Source organism: Sinocyclocheilus grahami, unplaced genomic scaffold (genome assembly GCF_001515645.1).
Source record: "Sinocyclocheilus grahami isolate Dianchi unplaced genomic scaffold, SAMN03320097.WGS_v1.1 scaffold85.1, whole genome shotgun sequence".
NCBI lineage: Eukaryota > Metazoa > Chordata > Actinopteri > Cypriniformes > Cyprinidae > Sinocyclocheilus > Sinocyclocheilus grahami.
Window position 1 is genome coordinate 80,872 of NW_015505264.1, and position 21,295 is coordinate 102,166.

At 37.6% G+C, this 21,295-nt stretch overlaps 1 protein-coding gene across 1 annotated transcript in view; it reads right to left on the reverse strand.

The window, feature by feature from the left end:
* Window positions 1-21,295, reverse strand: part of LOC107586689 (catenin delta-2-like) — a 183,323-nt gene that overhangs the window by 71,401 nt on the left and 90,627 nt on the right. Inside the window, exon 3 of the mRNA XM_016274138.1 lies at window positions 11,268-11,383. Within this exon, the coding sequence (XP_016129624.1) occupies window positions 11,268-11,383 (116 nt within the window). The remainder of the gene's footprint in view (window positions 1-11,267; window positions 11,384-21,295) is intronic.

A 21,295-nucleotide genomic window follows, 5' to 3' on the forward strand; every position in this document is an offset into this window, starting at 1 on the left:
CATTAAACTAGCGTCTAACAATGGACAAAATGTTATTTTTTCTGTAACCTATGGTTCTCTAACCATAAAGGCTGCTGTGTAAGTTGCCCCCTGACTAAGCATTTAAAGAATTTAGGGGAAGCATTTAAATAATCCTGTGAATGCACTTAAATAATGCAGAATCGAATCGTTAATCGAATCGAATCGAATTGAATTGTTCTGAATTTGCAAAAATTGTTCTTGAATCGAATCGAAAACCTATGAATCGTGAATTGGACAAAATGTTATTTTTTCTGTAACCTATGGTTCTCTAACCATAAAGGCTGCTGTGTAAGTTGCCCCCTGACTAAGCATTTAAAGAATTTAGGGGAAGCATTTAAATAATCCTGTGAATGCACTTAAATAATGCAGAATCGAATCGTTAATCGAATCGAATCGAATTGAATTGTTCTGAATTTGCAAAAATTGTTCTTGAATCGAATCGAAAACCTATGAATCGTGAATCGAATCGATTAGCTGACTACCCAAAGATTCACAGCCCTAGCAGAAAGCAACATGTAAATATTAATAAAACTACAAATGAATCAATTCCAAATCTTTTTAAATATGCAATGCTTTTTCAATGCTCAACTGCTAATGCTACTGTACCTGGTCATTGTCTGTCTTTGGCATAGCCATAACTGCGGCATAATTGAAAATCAAGGCTTGGTAATATTGGAAGGGCTTTGATGATATAATTTTTCTCATTAATTCATTCTCTAAGTGTGGGTAATTCTGTTCAGAGTCATCCCGGTCCCTTATGCGCACAGGCTCTAAGAGGCTTATTATGGCATTATGAAGTAAAACCTTCAAAACGTCATTCCAGTGTGCATTTTCCCAGCAGTTATGGCATCCATCGCGACTTAGTCTGAACAAAAATACATAATCACAATATCACAACTATGAAGAATCTACTCAAACTCCTAAATTTCTATTCATTCCCACCATTGATTCTTGGTCTAATAGTAAAAACAGACAAGTTTAGTATCACCGCCATTGCACAGAGGTGCTAACTTAAGTTTATCCTGACATCCTTTGATCCGAAAATGAGACTTTTCTACAATTTCTTCAAAATAACATTCAAGGAAATCTCCAGATAATTGCATTTTTCCCCCTCCAATTTACTCCTGTTTGTAGTCACATGGTCTTTAGGATAATGACTTCCACCAGCTTACACTTTATGCACAACCTTTCTCGTTTAAAAGATACGCGCAGAACTTTAGCTGAAGCAAAATGGACAGTCATGCTTTCAGGCGAAGCAATTCACCACGGTACATTATTGCACTGGAGCGCTGACTGGCAACCCATTATCCAATTTGAATAATAACACATTGCCTTCAGCCCGAGAGCTACGGAAGTCTCTGCTCTAAAAATATAGCATAGAATAGAAAGGAACTGGCAGAATTAGTGTGAAAGAGCTTTGACATAATGTCCTCTCTGTAGGTTACAGCAGCCGTTTAGAGAAGAGAGACCTGAAATGGCCCACCCGCACGCTCACGCGCACGCGCACACACACACACACACACACACACCTAACTGGGACAGCAGATGTTCAGCGGGAAAGATGCTGAATGAATCTAACCATGCACAAACAAAAACTAACAAGAGGCTAAATATGCTCTGCATCGAAGGAGTACATTTAAGAAGAGCTTCATTAATGCAAAGGTAACAGTGCTTCTATAAATATAAAAGCTTTCTGGTGTGAGTTTGCAAAAATAATATGTTTGCACTTTTGAGAAATTAAGCTTGTTGTTTTCATATTAATGGAGGTCCCTGCAAATGTACACAGACCGAGGTGATCCCAATAAAAAAGGTAAAGCCCCGCAGATGATGTGCATAAGAAAAAAATTATATTGTGGCCACATATTAAGAATTCGTTCCTATGTTTTAGTTCATTTGTGGCCATGTTGTACTAATTTGTTCTGTTGTACCATATTTAATCGTTTTAGTTATTAGGAGAACTAATTAAAGGAATAGTTCACCCAAAAATTAAAATTTGCTGAAAATTTACTCACCCTAAGGCCATCCAAATTGTAGATTAATTTATTAATCAGAACAGATTCAGAGAAATTTAGCATTACATCAATTGTTCACCAATGGATCATCTGCAGTGAATGGGTGCCGTCAGAATGAGAGTCCAAACAGCTGATGTGATGGAAAATTACTTATTTGTTTATTCTGTTTTAGAAGCTTCTTCTGTCTTTATGCATGCTCATGTTGATACCACGTGTCAAACGATGCGAGACAAGTGTGAGAATAGAAATGTTATTTCTGTTAAGGAACGTATGAGAGATATGCATTACGACTGGTTAATAAAAGAGCATCCTGGTATATTTTAGAGAATAAAATATTTGTACGAAGGATTGTCTTTTGTCACACCATCTGCAGATGCACTGTATGACTGTTTGACCCTCTTGCAAAAATAAACCTTCTGTTTCTTATATACAGTTGCTTTCAGAGACTTTATTTCTCACCATATAAGGTGAAACTTTCAAAATTCCATAACACTGATCACAATAATCTACAAGTAATCCACACAACACCAGTCCATCAATTAATATATAATGAAGTGAAAAGCTGCATGTTTGTAATAAACAAATCCATCATTAAAACATTTTTAACTTCAAACCTATACCCATAATATTGCTTTCTCTAATAGAAAGGACATCTTGTGTGAATCAGGAGAGAAATATGCACAGATAAAGCAGCTTTTACAAGAGAAAACAAAAAAATAAAAGAGTTCTAAACAAATATGCCAGTAATGTAAGAGGACAACAGGTGATGGACTTTTTCACTGGAGGAAGCGTTACTTATTATAGATTATGGAGTTGTATTTTGGCCAAAAGCAACAGTTTAAGGTTAAAATGCCTAAATGATGGATTTGTTTCAACACATAGCTTTTAACTTCACAAGACATTAAATGATGGACTAGAGTCGTGTGGATTATTGTGATGTTTTTTTAGTTGTTTGAACTCTCATTCTGATGGCACCCATTCACTGCAGAGGATCCATTAGCAAACAAGAGATGTACTTAAATGCTAAATAATTTCAAATCTCACAACTGTCTTTACAGTATGTCACAATTTATCTGAATTTCACCAAACCATGACTTCATTTGATATATTTGTGACATTAAAGGTGTCATATGATGCGATTTCAATTTTTCCTTTCTCTTTGAAGTGTTACAAGCTCTTGGTGCATAAAGAAGATCTGTAAAGTTGCAAAGACTAAAGTCTCAAATCCAAAGGGTCGTTCCTCACGCTAGCCCCCGACCTCTGCTCACTGTAGGCCACGGTGTGTGACGCTGTTTCGTTGTGAAAGCGAAACTACTTTGTTTGGCCTTCCATGGTTAAGTTGTATTTACAACACTGTTCCAGACCAGTTCAACCCAAATATTGGAGAACGTGCAGCACATTTTATGGAGGACTGTTTCCTGGAAGAGTAGACTACAATGCCGGCTGTTCTGACTCAAAGACTGTAAGTACGTCTTTTATATTTAAAGAGTTTTTATATTTCATATATTTAAAGCGAGTTTTTGGGCAGTGTAGAGTTGTGCTTGTTATTTGTCATTTCTCCGATCACAAATGCAGACATGGTTTTATGTTTACACAGCGCGATGCAACACAACACGTAAAAAGACAGTATAAGTCATTATAATCCATAATTATGTCCCCACTGGATGCAACGAATGCCTCGTTTATAATGGGTTTTCATGTTTTTGAATCATCGCTCCAGCCTGACAGGGCATCACAGTATGGTGAGGGGCGTAACATTTCCGTCACACACTTGAGGTATTCGGCCAATCACAACGCACTGGATAGCTGGCCAATCAGAGCACACCTCGCTTTTTCAGACGATGAGCTTTGTAAAAATCGACGCATTTCAGAAAGGCGGGGCATAGAGGAGAAACAATAATGTACAGTATGTGGAAAATAATGTGTTTTTTGAACCTTAAAACGCATAAACACATTTCATTACACCAAATACACAAAATACTGTTCTTTTTAGCAACATCATACGACCCCTTTAAATCTCACAATTTAAAACCAGTGATGTTCCCCCCCCCCCAACTGTGACTTTTTCACAATTGTGAGTTGTACTTTTTACTTTGAGGTGGAAGCAGGGTTTAACAGATCTCTGTACCTTAAAGCACACAGATTTAAATTTGCCTGAAAGCCTCCAGCTGACTTTAATATGCAGTGAGTGAGAGGAATTTTGGGTGAAAAATGGAAATGCACAGAGAGCTGAGACCTTTGGGGGAATCGGCTACATAGAGAACACATAGTCAGACATGTTATTCAGTGATGACCTTTCACTAAACACTGCCTGCTGTTCCCCAGGCACTGAGAGAAAAAGATGGAGGAAGAGAAAGAAAAGAAAGGGGGGCTAGAGAGACAGAGCCACTGCATCAACACACATACATCCAACATTTAATATTAATATTGAGAATGCTCATATCTTCTCCATACTCCCATCTGTAAACTAACAATCACTCATATTCCAATACTGATGCCCATTTTAAATAAAAAAATATTTAAGTCCCAGGGCAAATTTCTAATTTCTCAAACTTTCGAAATGCCTACTTGGACAGCATTTTTGTGTGTCATAAGTGTGTTAAAGGTTGGCTAGTCCCACAAAAATGTATCTAGAACATGCCTAAGATGCCCAAAAAGTATGTGCTCAATAAATAAGCCTATGACAGCAAAAAAGATGGCTTAAAATTGTTCAAAATAAGACGCTCTCTTAATAAGGTGCGCCGATTTCCAAAAATGCTGTCTAGGTAGGCAGCTCACTCATTTTTGAGACAGCCACTGTTGAAAATCCCCGAATGGAGAGCTGATGGGAAACAGCAGTTGATTGAGAGAAGCAGGTCTATCTCACCTCCTGATGTCTGCTATCTCTCCTTAAAGTTATTTCCAAACGCTCAGCATCAGGAGATTGACTGTCAAACAGAAGCGATGTCTCTTGATAGAATAAAGACTAAAGGTTATTCACTCAGAATATTTTAGCATCCAACCTGAGAGAGATGAGAGAGTCGTGACTCGTGATAGACAAGTGCTGAACGTTTAGTCAAATTTACCTGTGAGCCTGTTAAAAAACATATCAACTTAGAAATGGGTTTTGCTTTAGGAGAGTTCCCACCAAACCAAAATAGAGAAAAACATGACACTACAGATGAAGGAAAAGTGACTGGGTATGTGTTTGTGTGTAATCCCGTTATTGGGTAGGATGCGTTCCAGACAGCCGTGAACCAGACTGATCCGGTGCCAGAGAGTGACTGGATTTACAGCAGTAACACATTAACACACATGAATCACGCTCAGTGTTTACTCAACTCTGTGTGCCGCTACTGAAAACATAGAAAAACACAAGCAAAAAGAAAAACTAAATGCGCATTGGGTTTAAATTGGTTTTTGGCCATGAGGTTTCCAATTACACAAGACATGTGCGTCATTGTTTACAGTCGAAAATGTCTCATTTGCAATTATACGCTCTGTGAAAAATTTGTGACACATTTCAGCTTATTTCACGCTCACAAAATAACCGTCATAAAGTCCATCCAGAAACTACCCAGGCTTCAGACTTTCACAGCTTGTACAGTAAACCTCTTTTTTGTATTTTTTTTTTCCTGATGTGTCTATGCAACCGTACATCTTCCCCGCAGTGAGGCCGCAGTGAGGCCCGGTGAGCCGAGAGTCTCTTTATTAACTCTACCCAGAATTCCCAGGAGACTCATTTGGCAATCAAGGCCGGTCTACTGTAATAGCAGCATCTCCAGTCTGTTTGGGCTTCCAAACTGTCAGACTGATAAGTCATTGCTAGCAGACACTGGCTCCGTGTCTGTCTGGCTCAAGTATCAAACCCAACAATATGCAACAGATGGTAGAAACACACATCATATACACACACAACTAAAGATGGAAGACAAAACAGTAACACTTTCTGTTTATATATGGAATGTATGAAACATATTGTCTGTTATGGTTTCATAAATAACTGTAGAGATAGAGTTAAAAATAAATATGATACTAAACAATATACTGTCACGGCGCGGTCAGGAAAGACACACCGTGTGAGCGAGGGTTTTGGGTCCAAGTGCAGGTTTATTTACTGCCAGGGAAAACAAAGGGAAAAAACAGAACATAAACAGAGCTGAGACTCTGAAACAGGCTAGAAACACGCAAATGGGCACTGATGCAATACGGCCACCTCTGGCTTGCATCAGTCCCGGAACAGACACTAGAAACACTCGTAACGCTCGTGACTACAAACAAACAGTAAACTCGTGACACAACTCAACCAAACATTAATCATCCGCCCCGAGTGGCGTGGGGAAGGCGCCTAAATAGTCCTCGTGACGGGCCACAGCTGTGTGAGAGTGAGTGTGTGCACAGGTGTGTGGAGTGCAGGTGATGGAGTCCCGGATGGGCGACAGCTGTGTGTGTGTGTGAGTGGGTGCCCAGGTGTGTGGTGTCAAGGTGACGGAGAAAGAGTCCGGGAGGATGGGAGATGGCGACCTCTGGTGGTGAGAGGGAGAACACCAGACGCCAGCCCCTGACAGATAGAGTTAAAAATAAATATGATACTAAACAATATACAATATGCAATATACTCTTTATGCATCTTTTTAATAATGGTTACTAACAGTGATTACTATTATTTATGAAAATCGATTATTGGGTGAACCTCACAAAATAAATAACTATAAATGAATGAGGTGCATTAATGCGACTGTAAAGGTTTTTGTATATAATATAATATAATATAATATAATATAATGCTAAAGGAATTAAATCATATTGGCTGTGCTGCATTTAATTAATGCCGATTTAAATACTACAAACTATATACAAAAATATATAGAATAATATATGTGACCCTGGAGCACAAAACCAGCCTTAAGTGGCTGGGATATATTTGTAGCAATAGCCAAAAATACACTGTATGGGACAAAATTATCGATTTTTCTTTTATGCCAAAAATCACCAAGTTATTAAGTAAAGATCATGTTACATGAAGATATTTAGCAAATTTCCAACTGTAAATATATCAAAACTTCATTTTTGATTAGTAATATGCATTGCTAAGAACTTCATTTGGACAACTTTAAAGGCGATTTTCTCAATATTTAGATTTATTTTGCACACTCAGATGTCAGATTTTCAAATAGTTGTATCTCAGCCAAATATTGTCATATCCTAACAAACCATACATCAATGGACAGCAAGCTTATTTATTCAGCTTTCAGAGGATGCATAAATCTCAATTTCAAGAAATTGACACTTAAGACTGGTTTTGTGGTCCAGGATCACATATTTATATGAATATCTAAAAATGTAGAAATGTAATGAAAATATTATCCAAAAATATTGGATAATAAATTACCCAAAAATATTACATAATTGGATAATAAATATTATCCAAAATTATTTATTTTTATTTTGTTTTTTAATTAATTAATTATTTTAATTATTATTTTGGGGGGGATTGATTGATTGATTGATTAAAATATTACCAGAAATTATGACTGATTAGTTTGCTGACTTGTATATGTAGCTGTACTGTACATTAGAAAACAGATTTTCATTCTGTCCAAATTCACATGTCATAATTACAGTTTCCTCTCATAGAAATATCCAAGAAGGACTCGAGAGCAGCTTGATAAAGCATTACTGATTAAGTACTGCATTTGTTGTGGACAAGTCAATCATAACCTAAACCACAAACAGAGCAACACCATGAGAGAGCAGGTTTGAATAAGTGTTTTTCACAGAGGGCCTCTGGAACCATCAGCTGAATGAAAGTCTGAATCAGATAGCTATTGTGGAACGGTTCACTTATGGCAAATTAAAAGGCTAAATCAATATTATGTAGCAGAGTAACATTATGGCTTCCTTCCCGAACAAGCTCTAAGTGGTAACCTTGAGGCTCTGAGAGCAGCAGGACTTTATTTCTTTCTTGCCCTGTCGTTTTCTTCAAACCGGTTAAAGACTGATTCCTTTCATAAAAGACATCTGTGAATAGGGAGTAAAAATGGGTGGTAAAACTAAAGGACAGCCTTCTCTTAGGTTTACACAGGTACATGAACACATTGTCCCACTGAAGCAAAATTCTTAACAGTCAAACGTCTTCATACAGTGCATTTAAGAAGCTCAAGATTTTATTTGAACCATCTGAGAGTTGCTGTGACTGCTGTGAAAATGAGAAGGTCATAAAAAAAAGAGCTCAGATGGAAAAACTTTCAATGTTTCTCTTTCACTAGAACCAAAAAACTCTCACATCCAATTCAAGAGTCCTGGAAGGTCAAGCCGCCAAGAGATGCACATAATTAACAAGTGTGAGGAATGTCAACTAAAGCTAAATGATGTTAATTGCTATTGGATGCTGGGGAAGCTATTGTGACACTCAATTAAAATAACTCTTAGATTCGTTATAGATATTTTTATGCATGCATTTTTTTAAAGAAAGGTGATAAAGAAAGTATCTCATTCACAAATGCACACATGCACACAATTTATCTTTATAAATTTATATATAATTTATATACTTGTTATTATTCTTAGTATTATTATTTTATTATAATAAAATAAGGCTGGTTGATATAGATTAAACAACTAAATAAATACAATATATAAATATATAAAACAACTAAATAAATAAAACCAATTAGAAATAATACAAATAATAACATTTTATAACATTAAATATAACCATAATGATGAAGATTATTATTACTGTTAATATTCTTTATTCTATACTGATTATAATAAAATAGTAATTAGTAATAAAATCATTCTGATTTAAATAAATAAATAACAAATAAATAAAATACATTTTAAATAATATTTTAATAAAATAATACTGGTTTAAATAAATAAATAGACAACTAAATAAATAAAATACATTTAAACATAATAATTTTATAACATTAAATATAACAATTATGGTATGATGATGATGATTGCTAATATTATTATTTATTCTATACTGATTATAATAAAATAGTAATATTAATAATAAAATAATACTGATTTAAATAAATAAAACAACTAATATATATATATATATATATAAATAAAATATATATATAAACATATTTTTAAGATTAAATATAACAATAATGACAATGAAGAATTTTATTACTGTTAATATCCTTTATTCTACACTGATTATAATAAAATAGTAATAATAGAATAGTAATTCATAATAAAAAATAATACTGATTTAAATAAATAAACAAATAAATAAACATATAATACATCCATTTAAAAATAATATTTTAATAAAATAATACTGGTTTAAATAAATAAATAGACAACTAAATAAATAAAATAAATTTAAAAATAATAATTTTATAACATTAAATATAACAATGATGATGATGATTATTATTATTAATTTTGATATTATAATTTAATCCATACTGATTACAATAAAATAGTAATATTAATAATAAAAAGTACCGATTTAAATAAATAAAACAACTAATATATTTAAATAAAATAAATGTAAAAAAATATATTTATATACCATTAGATATAACAATAATAATGATGGTGATGATAATTATTATTATTATTGTTGTTATTATTATTTATTTATTCTATACTGATTATAATAAAATTTAAATAAATAAATACAGTCGTGGTCAGAATTATTGGCACCCTTGGTAAATATGATCAAAGAAGGCTGTGAAAATAAATCTGCATTGTTAATCATTTTGATATTTTATTTAAAATATTCACATAAATCTAACCTTTCATTGGAGAATAAAAATTTTAAATGGGGGGAAATATCATTATGACATAAATATTTTTCTCTAATACACATTGGACACAATTAATGGCACCCTTTTATTCAATGCTTTTTGAAACATTCATATCATTTGGCATAATAACAGCTCTGAGTTTTCTCCTATAATGCCTGATGAGGTTAGAGAACACCTGACAAGAGATCAGAGACCATTCCTTCATCCAGAATCACTCCAGACCCTTCAGATTCCCAGCTCCATGACGGTGCTTCTCCTCTTCAGTTCACCACACACATTTTCTATAGGGTTCAGGTCAGGGAACTGGAATGGCCAAAGCAGAAGCTTGGTTTTGTGCCCAGTGACCCATTTTTGTGTTGTTTTTAAGGTTTGTTTTTGGATTATTGTCCGGTTGGAAGATCCAAACATGGCCCATTATAAGATTTCTAACAGAGTCAGTCAATTTTTTATTTTTTATCTGTTGGGATTTGATAGAATCAAAGATGCCATGTATCTAAACAAGATGTCCAGGACCTCCAGCAGAAATATAGGCCCACAACATGGGGTACTTTTTATCCCTGTGTGCACCAAACCCATCTTGAGTGTTTTTAGTTACATCTGACCATAGAAGCCAGTCCCATTTGTAGTTCCAGTCGTGTCTGACAACAGAATATGCTGGGGATTGTTTTTGGATGAGAGCATTTTCTCTTCTTGATTTTTTTTCTTGAAACCCTCCCAAACAACATGTGATATACGTGCTGTTTGATTTTCTTTTTTTAAGGTTTTCTGAGCCTGAGACTCAACTATTTTCTGCAATTCTCCAGCTGTAGTCCTTGGAGAGTCTTTAGCCACTCAAACTCTCCTCCTCACCGTGCATTAGGACGATATAGACACGTCCTCTTCCAGGCAGATTTGTAACATTTTCTGTTGATCGGAAATTCTTAACTATTGCCCTGATGATGGAAATGGGAATTTTCATATTTACCAAGGGTGCCAATAATTCTGACCATGGCTGTAGGTCAAGTATGTAATTATTTTTTTATAAAAACAATCAAATCCAAGTAATGTGTGTGAATCCGGGGCTCAGGTGGGGCTCTGTCATGCAGTAAATGTCTATGAGGTTCTCCAAGGCATGAGAAGAAACCTGTTCTTCTGATGTGGAAACTAGTTTAACCTGGGTACCCTCATGTGACAGAATCACATGTGCACATGTACGCAAGAGCATTAGCATTTAGATCCGCAAATGGAAATCCACCAACATGTGGACCCATGCACACATGTGCACTCTCTCTTACACATCCAAACTCACGGTGCTGTATGTAAATCACAATATGAGCTGAAATTGCATGAACTCCACTCTGACCCCTGCACGAAGTCAAGAATATTGTCAGTGTTTCCTTAACTGTACAATTACATCCTTCAGGCAGCATGGTCTCATTACAGAGACTTGTTGAAGCATTAGATAGTCCCAGCACACTCCCACATAGTACATTTGCATTACCTGATACTGCTCATGCTGCCACCTGTCTCAGATCCCAGTTTGCATCGCTCCAGCTGAGTAGCCACTATCTGACGCTCCGCCTCCAGCTCTCGAGTTAATCTTTCAAACTGCAGTTCCTGAGAAACAGAAAGAGAGATGGTCAGTTAAAAAAATGTCCTTAAAGGTGACATATCATGAAAATCTGACTTTTCCAGGTTTTAAGTGCTATAATCAGGTCCCCAGTGCATCTACCAACCAAGGAAACGTGAAAAAGATTAACTCAGTAACTTTGTTTTGGGAAGCCTTTTTCTGCAAGCATCTGAAAAAACGAGCACGTCAGATTTCGCTCCCTTGGTGACATGGCAAAGGGATCGCATTATAATATTACCGCCCCTTAATCTGTAAGTTTACACCCACGATTTGATTTCGCAAGCGACAACGGTGTACCAGTTCTAATGCCATGGCAAAAGTTTGAGCAAAACATGCTAACTGTTCTGTCTTTGGCTGCACAGACGAGCACAGAACACTACTGTCCCAGCCTCAGAGGAGACAAGAGAGCAGTGGATTTATCTATTTAATTAATGTATATTGTTGGTGCCACACAGATCTAAAATAAACATGCGATTTATTTCCCAGCTGTTTACCTTCACAGACATAACCGACTGTTTTTTTGTAACTTGTGTGTTTTTAATGTAAACTTGTGTGTGAATGAGAACTTAGTTTAGTACTCGCATGCTGTGTGACAGCAGCTTTCTGTCCGTGTGCTTTGGATGTGTGCGCTCAGAAAACCGTATATCAGAAGTTTAAACTCACATGGTTTAAAACGCATGATTTCAGAGTGGTAAATCAGAACCAAAACAGATGTTTTTTGCAGGTCCGAGCTGTAATGGCACAGCTCTGTTCTTGAAAAGAGGGCGGGGAGCAGCAGCTCATTTGCATTTAAAGAGACAGGCACGAAAACAGCATGTTTCTGCTTCCACTCAAAATAGGCATTTTCAAAATGTTATAAAAATAAATCTGTGGAGTATTTTGAGCTGAAACTTCACAGACACATTCTGGGGACACAAGAGACTTATATTACATATTGTAAAAAGGGGCATAATATGTCTCCTTAAAGCGCCATTACTCTACGTCACATACTACAAAACATGTGAAGATTACTACAACATTCTTATTAAAACTGTACACAGCTGACAGTAAAAGCTGAACTAATATTGTCCACTTTCTGAGGAAAATATAAGTGGTATTTAATAATGCAGAAGTTGTTAATTAGGGCTGGGTTTTGACACAAATTTCACTATTCGATTCTCATTCACAAGCTTGCGATTTGATTCGATTACCAATTCGATTAGATTCCCATTCAGTATCGATTATTTTGGAGCTATATCAGGTACAGTACATGCCAAATTTTCTCAAGGAAAAAAAATCTCTCAACTAATGCTGTAAAATATACATGAGAATCAGTTGGTACAACATTACTCTATAGGACTCATTGTGAATTTACAGCTTAAAAAATAATTGACTTTATATTTTACATATATTTAGGAGTAAAATCCTTTTCCAAAATTAGTTTTCTTCATCTGACCTTTGACCTTTTTTTAGGGATCCGTCATTTATAACTGACGTTGTCCCATTAGGGTAAATAATTTGTGGCAAATTGTCTGAAACTTTACACACAATCTGAAAAGATGTTAAAAATTTTAAATCTTTATGAACATTCCATTTTTTTCCTTGTGCTGCTCAGTGGCGGCTCGTCGGGGGAGGCAGGGGAGGCACAGCTTCCCCAAAATTTTGAGGTGAAAATGGGAGGAAGATGATTTAATGTTCATAAAATTCAAAATTAATTTCAGTTCATGTCTCAGAATGTGTATTTTTTGTTTGTAATTTCACAGCTGTAATACCATAACATGTTAATATGAAGTTGGAAAGCGCCACTTTTCTATCGCAAATGTGCCGAATCTGCTGATGTAATTACAACCGCAAAGTAATATAGAAGGGGAGGGGGAGGCTGGGGGAGAGCTGAGCTCTCGTGCCTCCGTTGGTAAAAAAAATTAGCCAATCACCATCGAGTGTTCCCTTTCAGCGCTGAGGAGTGTTGAGAAAAGAAACCTTGCAAGGGAGGCTAGCCTCCCTTCTGATATCAACCAATCATCATAGAGACGTAAATTGCCAATGGGTGACATGTACGGTGAGTATGCTGGCCATGCAAGAACTGGGTTTTCAGCTTCCAGAAATGGTGTACAGATCCTTGCAACATGGGGCCGTGCATTATCATGCTGCAACATGAGGTGATGGTCGTGGATGAATGGCACAACAATGGGCCTCAGGATCTCATCACGGTATCTCTGTGCATTCAAAATGCCATCAATAAAATGCACCTGTGTTCGTTTTCCATAACATACGCCTGCCCATACCATAACCCCACCGCCACAATGGGCCACTCGATCCACAACATTGACATCACCCACACGACGCCATACACGCTGTCTGCCATTTGCCCTGTACAGGGAAAACCGTGATTCTCCAAAGTGCCAGACGCCATCGAATGTGAGCATTTGCCCACTCAAGTCGGTTACGATGACGAACTGCAGTCAGGTCGAGACCCCGATGAGGACGACGAGCATGCAGATGAGCTTCCCTGAGACGGTTTCTGACAGTTTGTGCAGAAATTCTTTGATTAGGCAAACCGATTGTTGTAGCAGCTGTCCAGGTGACTGGTCTCAGACGATCTTGGAGGTGAAGATGCTGGATGTGGAGGGCCTGGGCTGGTGTGGTTACACGTGGTCTGCGGTTGTGAGGCCGGTTGGATGTGCTGCCAAATTCTCTGAAACACCTTTGGAGACAGCTTATGGTAGAGAAATTAACATTCAATTCACGGGCAACAGCTCTGGTGGACATCCCTGCAGTCAACATGCCAATTGCACGCTCCCTCAAAACTTGCGACATCTGTGGCATTGTGCTGTGTGATAAAACTGCACATTTTAGAGTGGCCTTTTATTGTGGCCAGCCTAAGGCACACCTGTGCAATAATCAATCAGTGTAATCAGCATCTTGATATGCCACACCTGTGAGGTGGATGGATTATCTCTGCAAAGGAGAAGTGCTCACTAACACAGATTTAGACAGATTTGTGAACAATATTTGAGCGAAATAGGCCTTTTGTGTACATAGAAAAAAGTCTTAGATCTTTGAGTTCAGCTCATGAAAAATGGGGGCAAAAACAAAAGTGTTGCGTTTATAATTTTGTTCAATGTATATACAAATAAAAAAAGGGAAAACACTCCTAACTGGATATAGACTACAGCAGTCGGCTTAATTAAATAGCACAACAGGCAGCTCTCTTTTAACACAGACTTTTAAGAAGGGATGGATGTTTGCTTCAAGTGATAGGCCAGGTAAGTTAAATTATTTTATCTTGCTGTATGTGTGTCGTTTTCTTTATGTTTTCTGACTAAAAGCAACAAAAAAGCCATTTTAAAGTGCTTAAGCAAATAATAATAATAATAATAATCTGCAGGGATCCCATACATCCCAATCAATACAATTAGTGTGCCTCCTCTATTTTAAAACCCACGAGCCGCCACTGGTGCTGCTATATTTGATTTGAAACTCGCGAGTGAAAATGTCTAAAACAATTCGGATGTAATTTCACTGCCTGAAAAACATGAAAACAAGTTTTTATTAAAGCTACAATTTAAAAGTTTATATATCAACAATAAATTTGAGTAGAAACAAATGTAATATCTAAAATCTGCCTCATGTGGAATTAAAAAAAAAACCTTGTAGAGTTTTGATTACCAACTGACAGGTTTTCCTATTTATTTTACAGCTTCAGTTGATAGAGATTTATTTTCTTTAAAAAATAACATGAACTATACCTGTCAAAGTGATTGAATCGATTCAAATGAGTTGATATCGAATCAAATCGAGATCAGAATCTAATCGAACCAAGAGATTGTGAATCAGAATCAAGCTTGTTTTTAGCATGTTGTTTAATGAGTAAAAAAGACCTCACTCCATTCTGGTCTCTAGATAAGGCTCAGGTTCCTCCTTCAATGCAGGTACATATGTACATCTGATCATTTAGAAAAGTAAAATAACTTCTGGACGATTTGAGGCAACATACTAATACTTAAAGGGGTCTTATTATGCTCTTTTACAAAGTCTTGATTTTGTTTTGGGGGTGTACTAGAACAGGCTCTCATACTAGGTTGTTCGAAAAACACATTATTTTTCACATATTTGACATTATTACAACACCTCTCTCCCCAGTCTGGCATAAACGGCTCGAATAGTTCCTGTATCAAATGAAGGCCCGCCTTCTGAAATACGAAATGTGCTGTGATTGGTTAGCTGGGCCAGTGTGTGTTGTGATTGGCAGCACTCGGCGCCTGGTCGGGAAATGTCATGCTCCTTACTATAGCTGCCTGCGAGCTTCAGTGTAAATATTGCTCAAAATCAAATCAATTTGAGCGCGATTTAAACCCGGATGATTGTAATCACTCTAAGTTCATCTGCCTTTGGAAAGCTAGCGTGTCTACGACATAGTGCTAACACTCGTTGCCTTCTCTAGTGCAGCTCAACCAGGTCTCGTCCCATTCGTCGATCTTTGTGATGTCACAAATCCCGGAAAATATGCGTTGTAGTCCAAATGAGTCGTTCGTTGTAGTTTTTGAAAAGTGATTTCTGTTAAATAAAATATCTGTTTTTGAATTGGACTTTGAGCTTTGTAACTTTGCAGATCTTTTTTATGCTCAAACAGCAACATTACAGATTAACTAAAGTTGAAAAAGTGAAAAAGCATAATAGCACCCCTTTAAGAGTTTGGGGTTTGTTCAAATCTCTAATCCTATAAACCTAAAGCAAGAACCACTAATTACATTCAATATGTCATTTTAAAATGTCCTATAGAGGGCACATTTTGTTCTCTCCTGTAATTAAACTGAGTTACAAACTTATTTTAGATTAGATTAAACTCTAGTCCCATAGAGAAACTTCTGTAGAATTTGTGGAGCAGAGTACACGCCAGCTATAAATCAAACAGGCAGACCTCCGGCCGGCCCTGAGAGATGATAATCACCACTAACACCCCAGCTGGGACACAAAGTACACCATCAGCACCAATAAAGGCCCATTCCATAACCGGACGGCACATATAATCACTTAGACAGCCGGCACCAAGCTGCCCCCTCCAGGCAGCCAAGATTAGAGCCTAAAGCCCAGCACCAGAAAAGAGCACTTCCTCCAATGAGAAGCCATCAAAGAACTTCCAATTCCTCAAATGCACTCAGAGAAGGACAAAAGTTTTTATTCCTGCACAGAAACGGTCCAGAACAGGGAAATGAGGATAAAATAGGAAAAACAATCAGACGCTCCACAGCAGGAGTTCTTGTCACAGGTACCTGTTTTAATTACAGCTGGGCAGGAGAATCGATGGAGGCTTGATCCGTAACCACATGCATACGGGGGTCGTACAATTGGAGAGTTTATTGATCCAGCTCTAAAAGCCATTTGTGGACTGAATCAGATGATGGTGTGTCCCACAAGGACCTATTTCCAGACACCAAAACAACACTTTATCCATTTTTTCCTATTTTCAACTCTAAAACACCCCTCTTCATCCGCACTTAAATCACAAGCAACCAGCTCTCAGCCAGCAAACCACAAAAGTGCAACAAATTAAACTGCTTTCTTCTCTGTCTCACTCTCTCGACTCTCTCTTTCTCACACCGTTCACACTTCTCCCATGAGATTTTTAGTTTCTCACATTTGTGCAGTTCAGGACACTGACACATTAAAATAGGATATGGACTGTGGAATGCATCCTGCCTACAGAGAGATACATCCTAAGTAATTAAATCTAAAGAAAGATGCCTTTGCATGGCTGTGCTCTCTATTTAATAAAGCTTTTTTCAGATAAGTCGGAGCAATATATTGAATAATAACTAGGGATGCTCCGATCAGGATTTTTGCAGCCGATACTGAGTACCGATTTCTTGTCATGGTGATTGGCCGATATCGATGCCGATTCTGATGCTTCAAGCTTTATATAGACGGTTTCATCGGGCGCACGCGCCTGGCCCGAAGTTAACTTTCGCTCTGTGTTTGTTTATCAGTCTGGCTATGGCGCCGGCTACAAACGCAGTTAAAGTTAAGGTGATGAGTAGACTGAAGTTGGGCTCAGGTGGTTGTGCTGTGGGTCAGTCAAGCATTATAATATGGTAATCAATATTATTTAATGATAGAACTTTAGTAATTAGAATTAAAACTTGATAACCATGTATGAATGCATATTAGTAATTTTAACTGAACTTCGGACTGGTGGTGGTGCTTTTTGGTCATTCAGTGTTTCTATAAAAAAAAAATTGGGGAAAAAAACTAACAAAAATACTGATAAGAATATACGAATTCTACTAATAAGAATAATATAAAACACTCTAAGGATTAACGAGCTGCTGGCTTCATGAATATTAATCTGGTTGTGTGCATTCGCTCGAACTGATTTGCTGAAATCAAAACAGGGATGATAATAGGTGAGCGCCAGCCAATGAAATTGCCGTTTGTGCATTAGTTCCGCCCACTACCGGAAAACCCAGCAGTTCTTAAAAGCTGAAGGATTCCAAAGGAACGCTGTTATTTTGACAAGAAAATACAACAAAGAATATCGTTTACATGTAGCGTCTCAATTCTCTCTCTCCCTCTCTCTCTGCGTGTGTGTGAAACAAAGCGACGCATTTCATCTTGCATGTTATATGCCTGATAAAGCAGCTTTTGTGAGCTCAGAGCTGCATTGTGCACAGCCGTTACTGGGGAAACCTGTTTCTCCTGCTTTAAAGGACCTCCTGCTGTCAGAGAATGAATTAGCATTTTCATTAAGTCCGTCTGATTTATGCAGCAAACTTATTTTGCTTTTCCTATATCCACGGGCGCTGCGGATAATCCGTGGGTCGGGTAATAAAAAATGCGTTCTGATTATTTGCGGGTGGGTCGCAGGTGGATAAAATAAATCATAAATGATGCAAATATTAACTACATTTTTTTTAAATACATTTTTTCATGAGGCAGACGATTTCGTGTGTGTGTGTGTTCGTTCACCTGATCGGGAAGTTGCAGTGACAAACGGTGACATTCCAGAAAAAGTTTGAAAGGAGTAAAGCTTGTGTTAATGCTATTGAGTAGGCTAATATGGCCAAAGAAGATATTTTGTTTTATAAATAAATGTTCATTTAAAAGCAGCCCACGATCAGCGTATTATGTTACCGTTATCCCTTACGGCTCCGACAAGGTTTTGTTCCGTCCTCCACGCTGTGACAACTCACAAAAGACCATTTTTAACCAAGCAGCGCAGAGAGCCGCTTCAAAAACGTGCCGCGGCTGGCTGATAAACACAAGCACTGATTAGAGCGGCCGCCATCAGCTCCGGTGGCCGTGGAGTCGTAACACGCCACAGACGTGTGCAGTGAGGCGCAGATCAGCTCTAACGTCACTGAATCTGCTGTTAAAAATGACGTCATCAATTTGCGATCGGTTTGTGAGATCGGTCAAGTTTGTGAGTACAGATCGAGTCATAAAATGTGATTATCGGCCGATACCGATCTCCGGCCGATCGATCGGAGTATCCCTAATAATAACAGTATATTTTCCCTTACGGCTCCGACAAGGTTTTGTTCCGTCCTCCACGCTGTGACAACTCACAAAAGACAATTTTTAACCAAGCAGCGCAGAGAGCCGCTTCAAAAACGTGCCGCGGCTGGCTGATAAACACAAGCACTGATTAGAGCAGCCGCCATCAGCTCCGGTGGCCGTGGAGTCGTAACACGCCACAGACGTGTGCAGTGAGGCGCAGATCAGCTCTAACGTCACTGAATCTGCTGTTAAAAATGACGTCATCAATTTGCGATCGGTTTGTGAGATCGGTCAAGTTTGTGAGTACAGATCGAGTCATAAAATGTGATTATCGGCCGATACCGATCTCCGGCCGATCGATCGGAGTATCCCTAATAATAACAGTATATTTTGTTGGAGATAAAGCAACATCGTGAATATTACTAGGATTGTAATGCGCTACACTTGGCAACTGTGTTTTCTAAAGATTGTGTCATAAAATTATGGGGGGGGGGGGGGGGGGTCTGTTCGATTGCAAAGATGTTTCCTCTAAAAAAAAAAAAGGATTTATTTTTAATTCACAAATATTAAATCGGTAACACTTTACTTAAAGCCTTTATGTATAATGCATTATAAAAGTTGTTTTAATACATTAATTATGCCTTGTAATGCACCTTATAATGCATTGCACAATCTCATGAATAAATGTAACCACAATTCATTGTTACACTATGCATTATATATTTAGTTATAATTATTTACGACAAGATACAATGTATTACAACGCACATTATGATTCATTATAAATAATGCATTATACCCTCTAACAACCCTTTATAACGCACTATACATAAAGGCTTTAAGTAAAGCATTACTATTAAAGCTATTTAATTCCCAAATATTAAAAGTACACTAAATATTTAAAACAACACAGAAAAATATTGATACATACTGTAGTGATTGCATTATCTTCCAAGGCAGCTTAAAGTAGATATTCTAGAGCAATAATAACACTATCAAACAAGGTGAATTAATGGCGCAAACCACTAAAAAAGAAGGAAAACCAGCAACACCTGTTGATCGGACTTAAAAAGAAAATAAGTGCAAGGAAATCCTTTAAATGCAAACTAATGCATAATTAAAATTTAAAAAATGAGAACTGATATTTAAGTCTGACTGAAATCTACCAATTAAAACCAGTATAAATAAAGGCGGAGAGCTAATCAATAAGAATTAATGCCAATGAATGGGGTTGTTGTGCTGTATTATGCCATACCTAATGAGAAACACAACAGATGCCAAAAGAGGAAAAGAAAACACAAATTGCACGAACATCTTAACCAAATATCACTATATTAGCAAAGCATTCATATAATCCAGTTAAAGTTCAGAAACTTCCAACTCACCCTTCCTTTCCCAGTGCAGATCGACTGAAAAACAGCCGTACCTCGTCTCACACCACACACCAGAGCAACCGGTCGCAGAGATCAGTGTAAAGCTAACCCGTCGACCATCCCTCTTAGCTCTTCCCATTAGAGAAATTCCTCAACTCATTACAGGCGCGGCCGGTCTGCCAGCCGCAGCTTCCAAGCACCTCATGCACAATACTGGCTCAGTCAGCCACAAATGTCTCCATGGCAACAGAGGACCCAGCGCCCCCCTCTGGCATTATTTATGCAACGTTTCATCGTCGAACATCCCACCCACCAGCCAGATTGCCAAAGCGAGCATCCCTCCAATCACTCTCCCGTCTGCCCCTTTTCGCAGGACTGTTTGTGCCCGGCACCTCAAAGACCGGGTGAGAATTTCGAGTGCCTTTGGGGTGAAACGCTAAATGCCTCTCTCCTCATCCATCCATCCCTCGGCGCGCTGAAAAGCCTGAGAACTTTCACTGTCTGTTCCACATCAATACTAGCCTGGAAGTCGGCGTTCCTGAGAGAGACAGAACGATTTATCTAAAGCGCTGTGTCGGAATATGTTTAAACACAATGGAGACCCCATGTGTATTATCAGAGAGAGGGACGCCAGAGCGTTTCAGCAGCCAAAACTTCTCCAGCCCTTTTAGCGCTACCAGATATTCATTATTTATTGAAAGTAGGGCTGCACGATTATGACAAAAATCATAATTGTCGATTATTCCCTTGAAATTGTTATTGCGATTATTAATTACGATTATCACAATTTACATTGAATGATGTTTATACCATTGTTTGATGCAAAAATATATATGAATATGAAAATAAACAAGCTAAAAACACTAACTGAAAAACCTTTAGTGCTTTTCTATCCACCTTTTTCTTGTCGTAAAAATGGGCGCGGCCATTTGTAAATTCTATGGGTCTGGCTTCCGGTTTCATCTGCGTCTACTATTTTTAGCTGAGCAAAACAGTTCGTTTTGCTGCTTGATATTGAAAGTTGGTGTGTCTTATATTATTTTAATGTAT